General features: G+C 38.6%; 1 protein-coding gene across 2 annotated transcripts in view; it reads right to left on the bottom strand.

The window, feature by feature from the left end:
• The window catches only part of THEMIS (thymocyte selection associated), a 133,062-nt gene that overhangs the window by 53,904 nt on the left and 59,343 nt on the right, over window positions 1-19,815 (bottom strand). For both annotated transcript variants that reach the window (XM_084889639.1, XM_084889640.1), the window contains one exon: window positions 15,085-16,133. In XM_084889639.1, coding sequence (XP_084745765.1) covers window positions 15,085-16,133 — 1,049 coding nt within the window. The remainder of the gene's footprint in view (window positions 1-15,084; window positions 16,134-19,815) is intronic.

Raw genomic sequence — 19,815 nt, 5'->3', positions numbered from 1 at the left:
ATATCAGACATGGTATATTTCATCTCTACTACATGCATTCATCTGTTAATGGAAATATAGATTGTTTTTTGGCCATTGAGAATAATGCTACAACAGCCCTAGCTGGTTTGGCTCAGTGGATAAGAGCATCAGTCTGTGGACTGAAGGGTCCAGGGTTTGATTCTGGTCAAGAGCACATGCCTGGGTTGCGAGCTCAGTCTCAGTAGGGGGAGTACAGGAGGCAGCTCATCAATGATCCTCTCTCATCATTGATATTTCTATTTCTTTCCCTCTCCATTCCTCTCTGAAATCAATAAAAATATATCTTAAAAAAAAAAAAGAAGAAGAATGCAACAACATACATGGGAGTGCAGAGATCCCTTCAACATCCAGATTTCAATTACTTTGGATATATGCCCAGAAGGGATTGTTGGTAGTTCCATTTTTAATTCTTTGAGAAACTTCCATACTGTTTTTCATAGTGGCTGTACAAGGATTCTAATTTCTGCAAAACCTCAACACTTATTTTTTTTTTAATTTTTTTTTAAAAATAGTCATCCGAACAGGTGTGGGCTGGTATCTTGTGATTTTGACTGGCATTTCCATGATGATAAATAATGATTAGCACCTTTTCCTATATATATTAGTCAATTGAATGCCTTCTTTTCAGAAATGTATATTCAAATTAACTACTTTTTAATCAAATCATTTGAATTTTTTTTTTTTTTTTTTTTTTTTTTTTTTTTTTTTTACTATCGGGCTATAGTAGTTTCTTACATATTTCTGGAATTAACCCTTTATCTTATATGTGGATGGCAAACACATTTCATGGGTTGTTTTGTAGTTCTGTTGATAGGTTCCTTTGCTGTGAAGATGCTTTTTAGTTTGATGTAGTGGCACTTGTCTGTTTTTCTTCTGTGGCTGTGACTTAGTAATAATACCCAAGAAATTGTTGTCAAACTAATGTCAAGAAGCTTTTCCTATATGCTTTCTTTTGAGAACAGTTGTATACTCATTCAATATGTGGTATCTGCTCTACAGAATATCCCAGGTGTAACAAAGGATTTAAGATATGTGCACACACACACACAAAATAAAGCAAAGGAATTCCAAAGAAACTCTGGTCAACATCGCTTAATTACTTGTTCCAAAATGGAAAATTCTTCTTAGTGAACGAGGAATATTCAGAAACTGAGATCTGTTCTACCTCAGAGGAAGATAAAACAAAAATACAGAGACATCTACCTCAGAAAAGAGTAATATGCTAATTGACCATACCTTCATACACCCACCAGCCAATCAGGACAAAGCTGGTGGGTTAATTTGCATATGCAGGCACCAAGCAGCCAGGGGCAGGCATTCTGCACCACCCCCTGCCACTCTGGGCCTCTGGGCAGCGTGGAAAGGTGGGAAACTGGCTCTGGCCAGAGTGAAGGCGTGATGGCAGCCAGAGAAAGGAAGGCCCATTCTGGCACGAATCTTTGTGCATCAGGCTTCTAGTTAATTTTATAATGTTAAAAAAAAGTTGGTAGCAATGCTAATATATGATCCAGGTATATTGGCTGAATACAGTCTTTGTTTACCTGGTTAGCAAACAGAAATACATAATCAGTGCAGATCCAATGAGGAAAATGGTATACAATACCAGTCTCTTCAATAAAGTGTCAGCAATATCATTTTTACATAAAAATAAAAATGTGCTTCCTTCTAAAGTTACGGTCCTTATGTACCTAAGCATAATACCTTTCATCTCAAGAAAATAACTATTTCAAATTGTAAAAATTGTAAATAAAACAAGAAAAAAATTATCTGTCTATTAGGTTGGCCATATTAATTCCCTTTGATATATTATGATTTTTAGACATGTGTTATTTTTTTGGATCTTTTCTTTACAACCCTGTGAAAGATGCTATTATTTCATTTTGCCTATGATAAAAAAACAACAATAAACATGGATTCCATGCAAGAAACAATAGAGCAGAAAAGTTGAGAGATATTCATATACCACCTTTCCAGGAGGCATCATAGGACATATAAAGAGTCTGAGCCTTGTGGGTAGACAAGCAGGGAGAAAGGCCTGGCCTGGCACTGGCTGCAAACCTAGAACCTTGGGCAAGCTGCCTTCACTATAAAATAGTGATAATACCTGTATCACAAGGTTGTAGGGTTCAAATGAGATGAAGTGTACACACATTTTATATATATATATATATATATATATATATATATATATATATACACACACACACACACACATACACACACATACACACACACATATATATACACTCACACATGCATACATACATATATAATGTTTGTACATATGTACATATTAAATTTTCTATCTAATAAAAGAGTAATATGCAAATTAATCACCACTCTGCTACACCCACAAGCCATGCCCACCAGCCAGCCAATCAGGAACAAGTATGCAAATTAACCCAGCCAGATGGCTGTGGCCATGGAGTGAGCAGGAGGCTTGGGTTTCCATGGCAATAGAGGAAGGCAAGCTTCCTGCATACCCTGGCCAGCCCAGGCCTCCACTCAAGGTTACAAAGTTTCAATTATAGAAGATAAATAAATTCCAACAAAAATGGCTGCAGCCACAGAGCAAGCAGGAGGCTTGGCTACACTCCAGGCTACAACGTTTCAATTATAAAACATAAATAAATCCCAGATACCAGAACCTCTGCTTGGGTCACCAGGGGGCATGACCTGCCTGCAAATCACCACAGGTCCCTCACCTAGACCGCCCCATGCCCCAAGGGAACCCCCACCCTAATCCAAGGGACACCCTTCAGGGCAAACCAGCTGGCCCTCACCCATGCACCAGGCCTCTATCCTATCTAATAAAAGAGTAATATGCAGCCAAAATTGGTTTGGCTCAGTGGTAGAGCATTGGTCTGTGGACTGAAAGGTCCCAGGTTTGATTCCGCTCAGGGGTATGTACATTGGTTGAGGGCACATCCCCGGTAGGGGGTGTGCAAGAGGCAGCTGGTTGGTGTTTCTCTCTCATCGATGTTTCTAGCTCTCTCTCTCTCCCTTCCTCTCTGTAAAAAATCAATAAAAAATATATTAAAAAAAAGAGAGTAATATGCAAATTGACCATCACTCCAACACACAAGATGGCTGTCCCCATGTGGTCAAAGATGGCTGCCTACATGTGGACACAAGATAGCCAGCATAAGATGGACAGCAGGGAGGGCAGTTGGGAGGGACCAGGCCTGCAAAGGAGGACAGTTGGGGGCAAACAGGCTAGCAGGGGATCAGTTAGGCATCAATCAGGCTGGCAGGGGAATGGTTAGGGGGTGATAAGGCTGGCAGGCAGAAGCGGTTAGGAGCAATTAGGAAGGCAGGCAGGTGAGCAGTGGGAGCCAGCAGTCCTGGATTGTGAGAGGGATGTCCTACCAGATCGGGCCTAAATGGGCAGTCAGACTTGGTGGGCCCCAGATTGGAGAGGGTACAAGCTGAGCTGAGTGATACCCCCGCCCCCTGCACATGAATTTCATACACCAGGCCTCTAGTGAATGCATATGTGTGTATGTGTGTGTGCGTGTGTGTGTGTGTGTGTGTGTGTGTATATATATATATACAATATATAAATTCAAATTCTAAAATATTAGAATAGAATTAACCTGTTGAATCAATGGAATAGAGATAAGGTTAAAAGCCATAAAAGTAAGCACAAATGAAAAGGTTAACAGGTTTTGCTGCATAAAAATTGAATATTCCACATAGAAGTATTAAAAACCAGTAGTCTAGAAAACTTACCTAAAACTATGACATTTGCAGACTTTTTAAAATACATGGACTGCTAAGGAATTTATTTAGAGGAAAATAAGATAAAATACTCTTCCTTTCTCCTTTCCTTTCATACTTTCTCCCCCATCCTTTCACACACTCTCCAATCTCATCTTTTACTCTCATAAAACTTTATTTACCATTTACAGTATATAGTACCCCTTAACCACAGTTTCCCTTTCCATGATTTCGGTTATGAGCAGTCAACATGGTCAGTAATGGGCTGGTGGCTTTTTAATTACAAAAGACAGACCAGTCTGGATTACAGACCTTTGGATTGTTTTTATTTTATTATTTTTAAAAAATATATATATTTTATTGATTTTTTACAGAGAGGAAGAGAGAGGGATAGAGAGTTAGAAACATCGATGAGAGAGAATCATCGATCAGCTGCCTCTTGCACATCCCCTACTGGGGATGTGTCTGCAACCAAGGTACATGCCCTTGACCGGAATCAAATCTGGGACCCTTCAGTCCACAGGCCTACGCTCTATCCACTGAGGCAAACCAGTTTCGGCCTGGATAGTTTTTAAAGACAGGATGCCTGCCAACCATGTGAGAAAATATGGCTGGGAAACAGTCTGATACGATTTAAAACATAGAAATGATTACAGCTTAGGGGAGAAGCTAGAACCAGAGACAACGAGGAGAAAAATAGCTTGGGTAGGGCATTTCCCTACCCAAAATGGCCTTACTTGACTTAGTGTTTTATCCTATTTCATTAAGTGGCAACTGTGTACTTTTTGAACATTAGTTAGTCGGAAAGCATTTAAAAGCAACAAACTTCTGTTAAGAACAAACAATATATAATGTTTTGTGATATAAATAAGCATAATGTCACATATTAAAATTGCATTCTTATCTCTTACACTAGGAGAACATATATTTCTTGGTTTTTCATATTGTGCAATTCCATAATTTTGCCATCAATCGTTTTCAACTTTGTATCTACATAATTAACAATATATTATATAGGTATTGTGGTCTTTAATATATACATTTATTCTATTTGGCTAATTTTGTGGTCAATGGCCCTCAGTCTAATTGGATTTTCTCTAATTTTTTTTTTTTCTTTTCTCATCAGATTTAAAATCATCTGTGTAGTTGGTTCATGGTAAATGCTTAAACAAATAACATGTCTTACAAATAACTAAAAGCAACTTGCCCTAGTAGAAGTGCATCTTAGTAATTAAGTAATGGGTAGAGTCTTTCTAAGACATGTTAATCATATTGAAGTTAGATTATGAATGAGGTATAACAAAGAAAGGTTTAGTGCCATAAAAGGCTGACTGGGAGTTTGCCCTTAAATAATGCATTCGTTTGAATCATTTCTATCTCTATGACATTTTAGAGTGTTTATGGACCCTCTGTTCTCTTAAGTTCAAAGTTCATTTTCTCTTTTATTTTTAAGATAATTTTTTCTTATTTTCTGCTTTTCAAAATTTGAAAAAAAATACTGATTTTTGGTAGCCTATCCTTATGCATTTTTTTCATAACCATCTTATACTCATTTTCCATTTTAACATTTGCCCAGGAGATTTGGTTTGGAAAGTAAATCATAAAAGTTTGTAGATCTGATATCAATGAAAACACCACCAAAAAAGTTGAGTAATTGTTGCCTTGCAAGAAAGTGGATAGCTGTAGTAAAACTTATTTGTTCCAATATATAGCTTGTGTCTTACCGATTTATTCCTAGGCAATTATTCTAAAATAAATTCTAAAATAAATTCTTATTCTAAAATAAATTCAAAACAGATAGTAACATAGTAATGGAAAACTCAGACAAATCAGTTTTGGGAAATACAAAGCCAGCTGGAACTTACCTCCGTTAGATTTATCCAACTAATCTTCAGATTTGTAAAAATTGGTAAAACAAAACTGAAGATAGTGAACTCAAAGAACAACATTTAAATACCTAGTGAGTCCACATTCAACTCAATGGTTATAGGAGTTAAAATTGTTATGGAAGTTATTGGAAGTTGGCAATTCAAGTGCCCTTACTATAACCATACAGTGTTTGACCATCCAAAACTGCTGATTCTTCTGTTATAACTGGTCATTTCTAAACAGATTTCTAGGTTATGAACATTTAGGAAAGTGAAAACTGTTCTAACCTTTGTAAAAGCTAGAAATGTAACATTAAATAATTTACTCCAAATTTTATACAATCATTTTGCCAATCCATTGAGAAAATATATATTTTAAATTCATATATATTATTTATTAAATTGTTTTTATTGATTTTTTTAAGGAGAGGGAAAGAGAGAAAAGCATCAATGTGTGAGGGAAACATCAATCAGCTACCTTCTCTGTTGCCTCCTGTACGTACCAGACTAGGAATCAAATCTGTGACATGGGTATATGTCCTGACCTGAAACTGAACCTGTACCTTTGGTGCATGGGATGATGTTCAAGGAACTGAGCCAGCCAGGGATAATTCATATTTTTTTTGAAGCTGAAAGGTAATACTAACACTGAAAATATGATAATCTCATAATTGGTGATATTTTAGTTCTTGATGCCACAGATGGGAGAGGGAGGTGAGGAACAGTATTAAATAACATTTTCATCAGCCCTTCCTCACTCTCTGGTGAGAATATTGCCAGTTGGTTGAAACCTGAAAGAGGCCAACATTTTGGTTTACCCTATCATTTCCAAGTAGGAGGGTACTTCAATTATCCCACCACAGAAACAATGTTCTTAGGACATAAATTCTCTGGAGATAATGGGATGGGTACTTTATTAGTATTTTGATAACTTATTCATTTTTTAAAATCTAAATACCCTTCAAATCAGGCAATGTTTTCTAATGTCTTACTTTCACCAATTCCTTTTCAGCTAGCAATATGAATGCACTGCATGTCATGCCTGAAGTGAAATTTTACAAGTTATGATTATGCTCCCACTTCCAGAAACACAAAAGAGAATTTATATGTATTCTATACTTCCCGATGGGCACAGATTTCTACCTGCAAGGTTTCAGTTGGAACTCTGGTTTGGCTAATTTTCATCCCAGCACTTCATTTATTCATCCTATGCTCTCTCCTCCCATCTTTCCACTTCTTCCTACTTGGGCTGTTTACTGGTTCATGTCATTTACTAGACTATAAACCCCAGGCAACTAAAAACAGTGATGTATGAATCTGTATGTATCTTGCCCTAGGAACAGCTCAAATATCTGTTGAAAATACGCTGAGATTGTGTCTCACAGTTGAAATTCTTCAACATTAAAAATAAACATATATATATATATATATATATATATATATATATATATATATATAATAAGTTCCCCTTATTTTCTTATTAGATTTAGACCCCAGTTTGTTTTTTTGTTGTTGTTGCTGTTTTTTAGCATATGTCCACTTAAAGCTTTTTTTGGTCTTTGAGAATTGCTAAAACATTAATTTTTTCTAATCACAGGACAATAAACTTATATTTTCTATGTTAGACCAAAAGTATGCAGCAAGAGTGGATAGATGTCAGTCTGCAGAAGTATAATGGTTGGTTAAAAAGCCAGATCTCCCATGTTTTTATACTATACCAGGTTAACAAAACATAATAAAATCACACCATATTTACGTGTGACATGCCTACATTTTATAGATAATAAATGAGAGGATATAATATTATCCTCGAAAGCAGTGATTTTTAACAGGTGTGCCACAAGAGGCAACTGGTGTTCTGAAAGAATTTTTTACAACATGCAATACCTGATTATTTAGTTGGAGGCACTGACCTCTTTTCCCTGAAGTTGGCAATTTAAAAATCTGTCAATAGCCAACACAACAATAGCCATTCAGTGCGAATGAATCAAAATTATACCTATTTTTTGTCAGATATATATTTTTGCTGAATTTCAGTAATTTCTGCAGAATTTCAGTAATTAGTTTATGTGTACCATGAAATGAAAAGGTTGAAAATTGCTGCCGTAAAGGTCTAGGTGCAGCCCAGGAGCGTGGGCTTCTTTAACATTTTTCAGCCACTCTAACTGTCACACCAGATCAGAAGTCTTAGCACCCAGCAGTCGCTGGCGAAGTGTTCTCTCTGCAGCTCCCAGAAACTATTGCTTTTCTTCTGCCTTTTCCAGCCCTCACTCTGATCCTAGGACATGGTTTGTTTTCTGCTCCATTCACGGTACCTTGCCATTACCACCTCCCTTGCTCTTAGTCTTAATGTCTCCTATGGGTGTTCTTGTCCAACAGAAATCTAGAAATTCTGGCAGCAAAATGGACACTTGGGCATTAAATGGCCAAACAGTGTTAGTGAAATGCAAGATTTCTGGTCCCGGTTACAGTCTCTGAAGGAGAGAAATATCTCATCTTTCAACCAAAGGTTTGTTTTTTCTATCTGGTTATAGGCTCTTTCATCAGAATACAGAAGTTACATTTTTCCTGTGTGGCACTCAGAAGGCATAGCCATATATATCTATGACAGGCAAGAACTCCAGTGAGGATGTTGTTTCACACTCTCTGAAACTACTTCTGACATAGAAACTCTCAGAGAAGGACAGTCTCCCTATAAGATTCCTATTTAGTCCCAGCCTCATTTATTTAATAGTAGTCACATTATAATATTGTATTATCTGATTAAGAATCAAAAAGTACAAATCTTAAAGATACTATTTTTACATTTTCATAGTCTAACTTTTTTTGAGAGGTCCTTGGTACATTCTCATTCCTTTGTGTAGACTCCATAGATTATTCTCCAAGTTATCATATTTTTAAAATAAGAATAAGATCCTTCAGTGTAAAATGTCATAGGTCTTGAGATGCACCATCCTCTCTGGTTGATATTCATCTCCCCCTCTCACATGCCCCTGAACATATCCATCCATATTACAATTCTGAAATTTCTACTACAATCCATTTTCTCTTATTTAGGTACTAGAGACGCAGTGCATGAAAATTCATGCACTGGAAGTAGCGGGGGGGGGGGGGGCTGCCCTCCCTCAGCCTGGCCTGTCCTCTTTCACAGTCCGGGAGCCCTCAGAGCGGGAGGTGACCTGTGTAATCAGGGGTAGGCAATGCCCCATCACACTTCTGCTGCTGCCACTGCCAGCAACGCAAGCCTTGGACGGTCCTGGTTACCTGAGCCTCAGGCAGCCCTGGGTGGCTGGGAAGCTGTCATTCAAGGCTCACCTACACCTCAGGCCAGGCCTGGGAGGCTAGTCAGCTGACATCTGAGGCTTGCTTGCACCTTGGGCAGGCACTGGGCAGCTGTGGGGCTGAGGGAACTTGGGGACTCTGGAGGCTGGGCACCTGCTACCTCAGTGGGGCTGAGGAGACTGGGTGCCACCATCTTGTTGCTGTGGGCTCTGCCATCTTTGAGGGGGTGGCAGTCAATTAGCATATTCCCTCCTTATTGGCTGTGGCTGGCACCATCTTTGTGATGGTGGAAGGGTCAATTAGCATATTCTCTCTTTATTAGATAGGATTGCTAAAACTAGAGGAGAGTTGACAATTTCACCGTGGAAAATAATTATTAATATTTACCCTAGTTCTTATAACTTGCTCTTATGTATTTTTAATTTCTAAACTTCTTAGATAAACTTGCAGGATTCCTAAGTGACAATGGATACCCGATGCAGGTGAGTTCAGCTAAGACTGAGTACATTTAGTTTCTTACTCTTTGTCAGCCCATATATCGGTCCTGTTATTTAACAGTGCAAGAAATTATCCAGTAAAGTTACTAATCCACTGGGAAGGCAAAAGTAAACTTATAAAATGAAGCATCTGCATATATAATAAAGTAATGAGCTAAGTGAGTTTAATATTTAAACTCTGGATAACCCTTACAAATTGTTCTCTGAATTTAAAGCAACATTCCTCATACAATCCAAAATCTTAGAGACTTATTTTCAATGGCAGCTTCCTGGCCTTAGAATATTAAAAAAAGGTTCTATCCAACCACTTCAAAAGCATACATAAAAGAGCTTTAATGTAGATATCAGAAGAAATATAAAAGAAATATATGGAAGAATGACATTGTGATAATAAGAAATAGTTGGCTGCAAGACTTTTTAAGTATATTATTCAGAGCTCCCATTTATATTCAAAAAATTATCTAGTAAGCAGATTTTTATCTTCATGGTAAGTAAAATTGTTAAAAATGAGGAGGTCAGGAGGTCTAAACACAGATAAATTATAGTACCCTTGACATTTTAAAGTGATTTCAGGGACAATATAGTTCTTTATTTACTACACTAAATTCGGTGAAACTAATCATAAACAAAGAATTATAGAGCCTTCTCAATTGACTGATAAACTTTCAACAAAACAGGAATCTCCCAAAACATCACTGAACTTAATATAACCTCTTTTGGAAAATAAATTTGTTCTAACACATTGCACCAAAATTATCCCCTACCAGTTTTGTAATGAAAAATAAGAATGTACTCTTTACTACCAAATATCTCTTTGAATATGTAAAATAACTGTCATCAAGTACCAATCATTCAAGTTTAGACTATTTCTCAGTTTCCTCAATAGGTCCTCAGATAAAAATAGCTCTTCAACCTTTTAACATCTCAAACTGACTCTTAACATCCCTAAAAATTTCAGTTAATCAATATTCTTTAGAAGTGGAACTCAGAACTAGACACCCGAATCCATGTAGGGTTGGCCCAGAGAAGAAACAGTTAGGAATTAATAAGTTAATCTGGAATCCTACATGTATAAATTTAGTCCAAGATTGCAATAGTCTTATTTTACTATCTGTGAGATAACAGAAATTCTATGTATTGGTATCTACTTGGTGCAGAGCTCTGAAATGCTTGTAATTTCCTAAGTAATAAGAGCCATAGGAGTATTCTTTGCTCTAATGTTTCTCTTTGACTCTGCTTCCTGACATAGGGCTTCTAAATCTGTTGGAATTTCTGGGTAATAGAAAGGCCTTTTGTTCTAATGAGGATGCTTTGGGTGGGGTCCTGGATGGCTCCTAGATGAGAGCTAGTCATCAGAAAGACTAACCCATAATTAGAAGCTTGGAGTTTTCAGCCCAGCCTATCTAATTCTCCATAGAGGGAAGAGCCACTAGAAATGGAGTTAATAATTGATTATGTCTATGTGAGGAAGTCTCCACAAAAATCCCAAAAGTATGGGGTTTGGAGAGCTTCTGGGGTGAAAACATCTACATCTTGGGACAGTGGTACATCCCAACATGACAGGGAACAGACACCTCTGAACTCAGAACCCTCCCAGAGCTCGTCTTCTGAATCTCTTCACCTGTCTGTTCATTGGTACCCTTAATTATATTCTATACTAGTGGCCTGGTGCACAAAATTTGTGCACTGGGGGGTGTGGGGGATGCCCTTCAGCCCAGCCTGCACCCTCTTCAATCTAGACCCCTTGGGGGATGTCCGACATCCCTCTCACAATCCGGAACAGGTGGCTCTCAACTGCTCGCTTGCCTGCCTGATTGCTCCTAACCACTTCTGCTTGCCAGCCTGATAACCCCCTAACCACTTCCCTGTCAGCATGATCTATGCCTAACTGCTCCCCTGCCAGCTTGATTGCCCCAAACTTCCCTTCCTCCCCTGCAGGCCCGATAGCCCCCAACTGCCCTCCCCTGATGGACTGGTCACCCCAACTGCCCTCTTCTGCTGGCCTGGTTGCCCCTAACTGCCTGCTCCTGCCAGCCATCTTGTGGTGACCATCTTGTTGTGGCCATCTTGTGACTGCATGGGGCAGCCATTTGTGCAATGGCATGATGGTCAATTTGCATATTGCCACCTTATTATATATGCATATTGATCATCACACCATTACAAATGGCTGCACCCACAGAAGAGGCAGGGTTTCCATAACGAGCAATCAGCAGGGACCTGAGGTTGCATGGAGCTGGGGGCAGGGGACCTGTGGCTGCACCCTCACCTAATAGGGCTTGATTGGGAGCCTGAAGGCACACCCCCTGCCCCGGTGCTGGCTGGGAACCTTAGGTGACACCTTTCACCTGGGGCTGGGGGACCTGAGGCTGCACCCTCCACCCATCGGGGCTTGATGGTTGACCTCAGGCCACTCCCCTACCTGGTTGGGCTTGACAGGGGACCTCAAGGCACATTCCCCACCCTGGTGCAGGGCTAGGGGACCTCAGGGTACACCAGGGCACCTGAGGCTGTGCCTCCAGCCCGGAGTGAGCCAGGGGATCTGAGTCTGCATCCCCACCCGGCAGGTGCTGGGGCACCTGAGGCTGCACCCCCTGTCCAGTGCCGGTCTGGGGACCTGAGGCTGCACCCCTAACCCAGCACTAGGCCAGGGAACCTGAGGCTGTGCCCACTGCCTGGTGGGGATTGACAGGGGTGTGGCCAGCTGGGTCTGGATCTTGCCCAATGGGGGTGGGGCTGGCCAGGTCTGGTCCTCATGCGGTTTCAAGGTGTGTGCGGGTGAGCAGGGACTTGATTCTGGGGCCCAATGGCATGCCCAAGACTCTGACAGGAGGAAAATTTTCATATACATTTTACTAATTTTTTTTCATTTCTGACTCTTCTATTATAGAGAAAGGACAAATAGCAATATTAAAATATTTCCTCTAATTAATTCCCTTTTAATGTGCATGGATTTTGTGCACTGGGCTACCAGTCCTTTAATAAAATAGTGAATGAAAGCACCTATTTCCCTAAGTTCTGTGAGCCACTCTAGCAAGTTAATAGAATCCAAAGAGCAGGTCACAGCAGCCTCTGATTTGTAGTCAAGTCAACAGAAGTTGTGTGTAACCTGAGGACTTAATACTTGTGAACAGCATCTGAAGTAGGGTGGGAGCAGTCTTGTGGGACTGAGCCTAAATGAACTGGTGGGACCTGACACTATGTGCTGGTAGATAGTGTCAGAATTGAGTTGTAGGATACCCACCTGGTGTTGCAGAATTGCTTGGTGTGGGGAAACCCCACAGAGCTGGTGTTAGATGTGCTATGAGTGTGGTAGTCATGTGAGAGAAAAGGAGAATCATAGGGAGAAGACAGGAAATTTTTCCAAGCAGTAGTCTAGACATAGCACTGCTGTTTTATGAATTCCTCTCTCAACAAAACACACCATTTTCATATGACATTCTGTCAAAAGGCATTTAAATTTTTTTTAACGTATTTTTCCATGAATGCTTTCTTAGTACTTAAGGATTTTTTTTTTAGTCTTTCCTTTTTATTGTAATAGACATTTATTGTAATAGACAATATCTCTAGATCTTCATACACTATTCCTGTATTTGTTATTTGAGACAATCAGTCCTCATTCCCTTCCTCACCAATCTTGATTGTTTTGCGGACAGCCAATGAATTGATCGCACTAGGAGACAGACATGTGATACAATGTCTTTCTCTTTTTAAGTTGGAATCAAACGAAGAGATAATAGTCTTCCCTGGTTATGAAACTCTAAGTTGCAGGAACTGCCAGCAGTAGTGTGCTTCATATGAATAAAACTAGCCTGTGAAAATAAACCAATTTGTGATGAAAAGTATGGTCCACTCTGGCTGTGTTCAAATCCTGCTTCCAATTGTCCCTGGAACTTAGTTGTACCCAACTAGTTCTAACAAATGTGGATTTTTCCATCTAAAGTTTTTACTTATACATTCCTCCCAACTTTGTGTCCTATATTAACTCTCTATTGTTGCTATAACATGAATTTGGTGCCGTAAACAATACAACTTTATTATCTCAGAGTTCTGTAAGTCAGAAATCTTACAGGAGTCTCATTGGCTAAAATCAAGGAGTCAGCATAGCTGAATTCTACTCTGGAAGCACTAGGTAAGAGGTTTCTTTGTCTTTTCTAGCTTCTAGATAGCATCTACCATTCCTTGGCTCACTGCTCCTTTCCTTCACCTTCCAAGTCTGCAATGTTGTGTATCTCTGATCATTCCTCTGTAGTCAGATCTCTCCAATCCAGATCTTAACTGGGAAAAGTCCTCTTTTTAAGGACTCAAGTGATTAACTTGGACATACCAGGATAATTCAGGATAATTTCCTCATTTTATGGTCCTTAATTTTAAGCACATGTGCAAAGTCTATTTAGCCATCCAATGGAACACATTCAAAGGTTCTTAAGGTTTAGGGAGGGACACCTTGTGGGTGGAAGGCATTCTTCTACTTACCACTACAAAACAAAACAGCATTTCATTCAGTTCAGTAATAAAAATATATTTAACAGGAGAAGCCAAATACCCTCCACATTAACAGATGCATGTTATTCAACTTCATAATTTGGGAACAGTTGTTTAATTCACAATGACTGCTTCAGAATTGTTTCTCGGGAAAGAAAATTTTGGATGGTTTTATCTTCTTTGGAAGAAAGATGCCTTTGAAGATCCTTACTGAATTTCCCCAGTATACAATAGGATGCAATCTTTGAAATGCAGAATTAAAAGTAGTTCCTTAGCCACATACTCAGAAGCCTGAGGCAGCTAGCATTCCTGAGTATAGGGAGTAAACACAGCACTCTCTTTGTTTTACTAATAGCTTTGTTTCCCCAAGCTGCTAGCACATCTGCCAGGCCAGAATGCGCTTCTTTCACACACCACAGAGCCACTGCTGGCCAGATAAAGGACCTAAACTTCATGGTGTAAAGGCAAGTGCTTTCCAGGAGCTCAGCACTTTTCAAAAGACAAAAAGTTCCAAGTAGAAATGAAGCTGCAAACCCTCCTCTCCCAAAATCTTTAGAGTGGTTATGGAGTTGTTGATTCTGTAATGATCTCATACTGTCTGCAATTTTATTGATTTTGTTTTTCAACAGAACTATTAAAGATTACAATTCTCAGATAGGCAGAATGTGGGCAGATGCTCATATGCTCGCATGTAGTTCTGCCAAGATATTTTTACATCTTTCTGCACTTAAAACAAAATGAAGACATGTGTTATAGATGTATGCTACTAGTAACCACCCCACCGCGAAGAAGGGAGTTTTCTGTGCACTCATTTCCTAGATGAAGTATTAAAACAACTCTACCTAGAAAAAAAAAATGAACAGCTCTTTCAAAAGAAAAGAGATTTGCTTTTGAGGCAATGTATAAAACATTCCTAATTACTAAAACCCATCGAAATGGCAATTTGGGTCAACATATCCAAATGTCACCCCTGCTACTTCTAGTTCATTATAAACGTCTTGTCACATTTCCTGGTTAAGCATCAAAGTACAAAATGCTGCAACAGCTTATGCCCTGTTGATGTTCATTCAGCTATTGTGCATCAGAACGGCTCATTTCAAATATGGCATGAAAGAAAGAAAAGTAAGCAAAAAATAAACTCAGAAAAGACTTGGAATAAATTGCACCCAGATAAACATTCCAGAAGAAAAACTGCAAAACCATAGCCTTACCTTGGGAGACTTGGGCAGACCCACCGTCCTCTCTTCTGCTATGCTTAGCAGAGGTGGCTTTGCTTCTTCCACGGAGGGATGCTTGGGAGGGCGGGGTGGGGGGTGCAAGAAGGAGCTTTCATATCTTCGCATCATGTAATATTGTTCTTCAGTGATCTCTTCGATCAGAGTCCTGACTAGAGATGATCCTGTATCCTGAGACAAATTATTAACTAATTGAACAGTCATATTCGAGCGGCTGACAGGAATTTCCCAACATTCTGTGGGATTGGCAAAGTCACTTATGAGTAGGTAAGAGTCCGTGATAGCTTCCTCCAACCGCAGTCCTGGCGTAGCAGCCAAAATGTCTTCTTCAATGAAAAGATCCCTCACAGATACCTTCACATTGAAGGGCAAGTGGAACTGTGCACAGAGCTCGGAAATCTGGTACTGTTTCTTATCGTGAATCACCTCCACAAAGCCTCCTTCCATGTATAAAGGGAGCAGTGCTGCCTCATAGGATTTTTTTAGGATTTTTTCACAGGCCAGAACATTCACCACTTTTTTGACGCCCTCAGAGAGGACTTCCATCTTCTGTGAGTGATGCACTAGAAACTGGTCCCCGACGGATACGGATGAAAGCTCCTCATGACGGGAGTGAAAGGCTTTGGTGGCCACCACGTGGAGAGGTTCCTTCTCACTCTTTGCTATCTCGAGGTCATAAGCTGTTGGGAATTCCCGAGGTCGCCGCTTGAATTTGCCTTTATAGCTAGTGGGGATTAAAAAGTGTCTTTTAGGAAAATGGCTTCTAATTTCTGAAGCTAAGATCCTCGATGCCTGATACCTCTTGTGAATCACGATGGTTTTCCCAGGCTGTAAGAGGCTGGCAAGGAGCTTGCTTCCTTGAGGTGCTTCTATGACCTCAGCCACAATGGGGAACTCTTTACTGGTCATTTCAGAAAGATCTTGTGTAGATAACAGCTGAAGAAACCAGTTGGCATCATAATTGTCAGTAATGTCTTTGACTTCAACATCTAAACTGGGGAGGATGCGGACTATATCCTTTTGGACTGAAAAAAAAAAAAATGACATTTTGTGCATCAAAATGTTGCTGTGAGGAGGTATTAGGATCTCTCCCGGTGTCATGGGTAAATTCAATAAAACAACAACAACAAAACAAACAAACAAAAAAACACCCCAGGTGTTCATGATACAAACATTCTTTATATGTGACTTTTCTTTTTTCAAAATTTAAAATGAAATCAATCATATATAATACTGATAACTGTAAACTCATTGTTCAGCTTAAAAAATAGACATTAACCAGTACCTTGGAGCCCTATGAACTGCACCAAAATCACATCCTCCTTATTGCAGCCTAAGAGTAACAATTCTCCTGATTCTAGTGTTAATCATTTCCTCATTTTTCCTTACAATTTCTCACACATAACATACATGAATATACATGCATGTGTGATAATGTGTAGTGTGTATTTTTCTCCAAAAGGTTTATCATATTATTTTATTACATTCTCAAAGTCCAGACAATATATGAAAAATTATCTTAGAAGAAAGTCTGGTACTTCAAATAGGACCTTGTGTAAGGCTCAAGACATATTATTTAAACAAAATGTTATCATGTGCAGTACAGCGACACTGCAAAATCATGGGATATAGGTACTTAAGATTAATATATGGAAATGGATATCATTATGTAATCTTTTTAGTTTTTTCTTTTTCTGCTGGAGCTACATTGGCACCTGGACAGAAAGGATGACACAGGATGGATCATAATCCGAGGAGCCCCTCAGGAGCCCTACCTATGCCAGTGGGATGCTTACCAATGTTTTTTTTTTTCCCTTTATTGATTAAAGTATTACATATATGTCCTTATCCCCCACCAATGCATTCTTTATCTGATGTATTATTGAGGACTAATGAATCTCTATATTTTTTTTCAAGAGCCCATAGTCCCAGAACTCTTTATTTGAGACTTTGGAGACACTTCAAATATTGTCTTGAAATTATCTGCTCTCCATAAACTACCCCACAGAGTAGGCTTAAAAATGATCTCGCATTGAAAATAAAGTTATATGTTATTATTAGCAGGATTTTATAATGATTTATATATTTTGACAATTTCCTAACACAGTGTTTTAGAGTGTTTTCATAATCCACCATTGCATCCCAATATCTCAATGCACCTTTCTGTCACTATTCTTTCTTCCTTCATACTTTTGAAAATGAATAATAAATATTACCTAATTATTATTTTTATACTATTAACTTCATGTATGCAGTTTTTAAAAACGATATATCTCTGTACTTTGTATCATATTACTTGTACATTCTAAGTACAAAGTTATTGAAGACACAATGAAAAAGTATTATTTCCTTGAATAGAAAAATGAAAAAAAATATTTATTGTAAGTCGGTAAATATTATAAAAATTAGAGAGAGAGAGAGAGAAAGAGAGAGAGAGAGAGAGAGAGAGAGAGAGAGAGAGAGAGAGAGAGAGGCTAAAGAACACTCATTACCTTTATCAATTCATTTTATAAGGTTTAGGATACCCAAACTTTTGAAATTGTTGCTAAAGCTTTCTTGAACCCCTAGGTAATTCTAGATACTCTAAAACCTTAGTTATTTAGATCAAAGTGGGCTAATAATTGTAGAGCTAGCAATACACAGGCTCATGCCACTTCTCAGTTGAGGGAACAGCTAAATTGATCCATCACAACATAGGCACCCTAATTAGAGCCCATCCCAATCTGTATCTGGGCACACAGTGGCTACTGAGGGCAAATAATTGTCTTAATAATTTAGAAGGACTTTATTACTGGCAGAAAAAGCTTCCAGGTCAGGCTATCTAACCTCTGTTGTTTGTTTGTTTTGGTGTTTTGAATTCCTAATCTGTCTTCAATATTTTTGTACCAAATCTACTAAAGGTATTCAAGCCTATCTTATTCTACTTGATATATCAGCAGCACTTCACAGAGTAGATTTGACTTGCTCCTCTTTGCTATATTTTCTTCACTTATTTCCATATCTTACTTATGATTCTTCTCAATTTGTTTTCTGGTTTCTTCTCTCTTCACACCACCCACCCTTCCTTGCCCCCTCACATACTTTTTCATGTTTCTTGGTTCTCTTCCTTTTCCTATCTACACTCACGCCCACTGTAACCTTGCACTCTCACGTCTTTTAGTGCCATCTGTATGCTGATGACGCTCCAAACTATCTCTAACCAAGTATTCCTTCTGTTCTCCAGATATCTATTTGGGATCTCTACCTGAATATCTAATAGATATCTCAAAATTAACATGCTCAAACTGAAATTCTGCCCTTCTCAATCAAAACCTAGCTAGTCTATTTGTTGCTTTTTCTATCTGTTATTGAGGACTTATTCTCATAATTCATCCCAGAGATCTCAGAAATATACTTAGCTTTTCTCTTTTTCTAGCCCCTAACAAACATTACATAGGATTACCCTGATCTAAGCTACATTATCTCTTGTCTACTTTATTGCAATAGCTTCCTACAGTTTTCTTAGTTAAATCCTTATAAGCCAGCCAAATATTTTTTAATGTTAAATATATCATGTATCTCTTCTGTTTATCGGCACACAATGATAGTCATTTTCACTCAGAATAAGAGTCAATACCCGTTCCAGCTATAGCAGACAGTAAACACAGAATAACTCCTAGCTGATAAATATAAAACCTCGCAACAAAGATTTATTTACCTCAGTTTCTTTCTTTTTTTTTTTTAAAGAAAGATTTTAGATTTTAGAGAGAAAAAAGATTTTAGAGAGAAAGAGAGAGGGAGAGATAGAAATAGTAATGATGAATCATTGATTGGCCGCCTCCTGCACACGCCCACCGGGGATTGAGCCCGCAACCCAGGCATGTGCCCTTGACCAGAATTGAAAACGAGATCATTCAGTCCCCAGGCTGTTGCTCTATCCACTGAGACAAACCAGCCAGGGCCCTCAGCTTATTTTTTTACCTGTTAAATCAGGTCTAGCTTTCAACAAGATGTTACAAGGTATGTTAATAGGCAAATAGTGTAGTCTGAAGAGGCAAAGCAAACATCAAAACTAGACTCAGATATGGCAGAGATTTGGAAATAATCAGACTGAGAATTTAAAATATGATTAATACTTTAAGAGCACAAAAATGTAAAAAAATATGAGTAAGCAGAGAGATGGAAACTCTAGGGAAAAAAGGAAATGTGGGAGATTAAAAACACTATGACAGTAATAAAAAATTATTTCGATGCCTTCATGAGTAGACTGGACACATCTAAGGAAAAAATATCAGTAAGCTTAAAGGTATGTCAATAGAAACAAAGAAAAATAAAAAAGACACTGTGGTTAGGAGTCTGTGGTTAGCATAATGACCACTCTACTGAATGATGAGTGAGAACTAGAGAAAGATGGTAGATATATTAACTTTAGGGCTGAAGGTTGGAAAAATGTGTAAGCCTTGCTTTGTATGATGATGTGGTTGAATGCGTTTTGGTTTATAGATAGTAATCTTTAATTAATTCTCCATTTAGTGGATGGAGCAGAGGAAAAAGTGTCAGGTCATCTCTGTGGCTTTTCATGTATTTATTCCTAACCCCCATGATGCTTTTCCTCCAGTCCTTTCTTAAGACTAGAAAGTTAGACTGTCTAAAAGAATTGTAGAAATTATGGTATTGCCCTGGGAATCCTGGGTCATATTTCCTATAAGTTGATCATCCAAAGGAAAA

Source organism: Pipistrellus hanaki (assembly GCF_964339955.1).
Source record: "Pipistrellus hanaki genome assembly, chromosome: 7".
Lineage (NCBI taxonomy): Eukaryota > Metazoa > Chordata > Mammalia > Chiroptera > Vespertilionidae > Pipistrellus > Pipistrellus hanaki.
The sequence above is the reverse complement of the archived record's forward strand: the minus strand, read 5'-3'. Positions and strand labels throughout refer to the sequence as shown.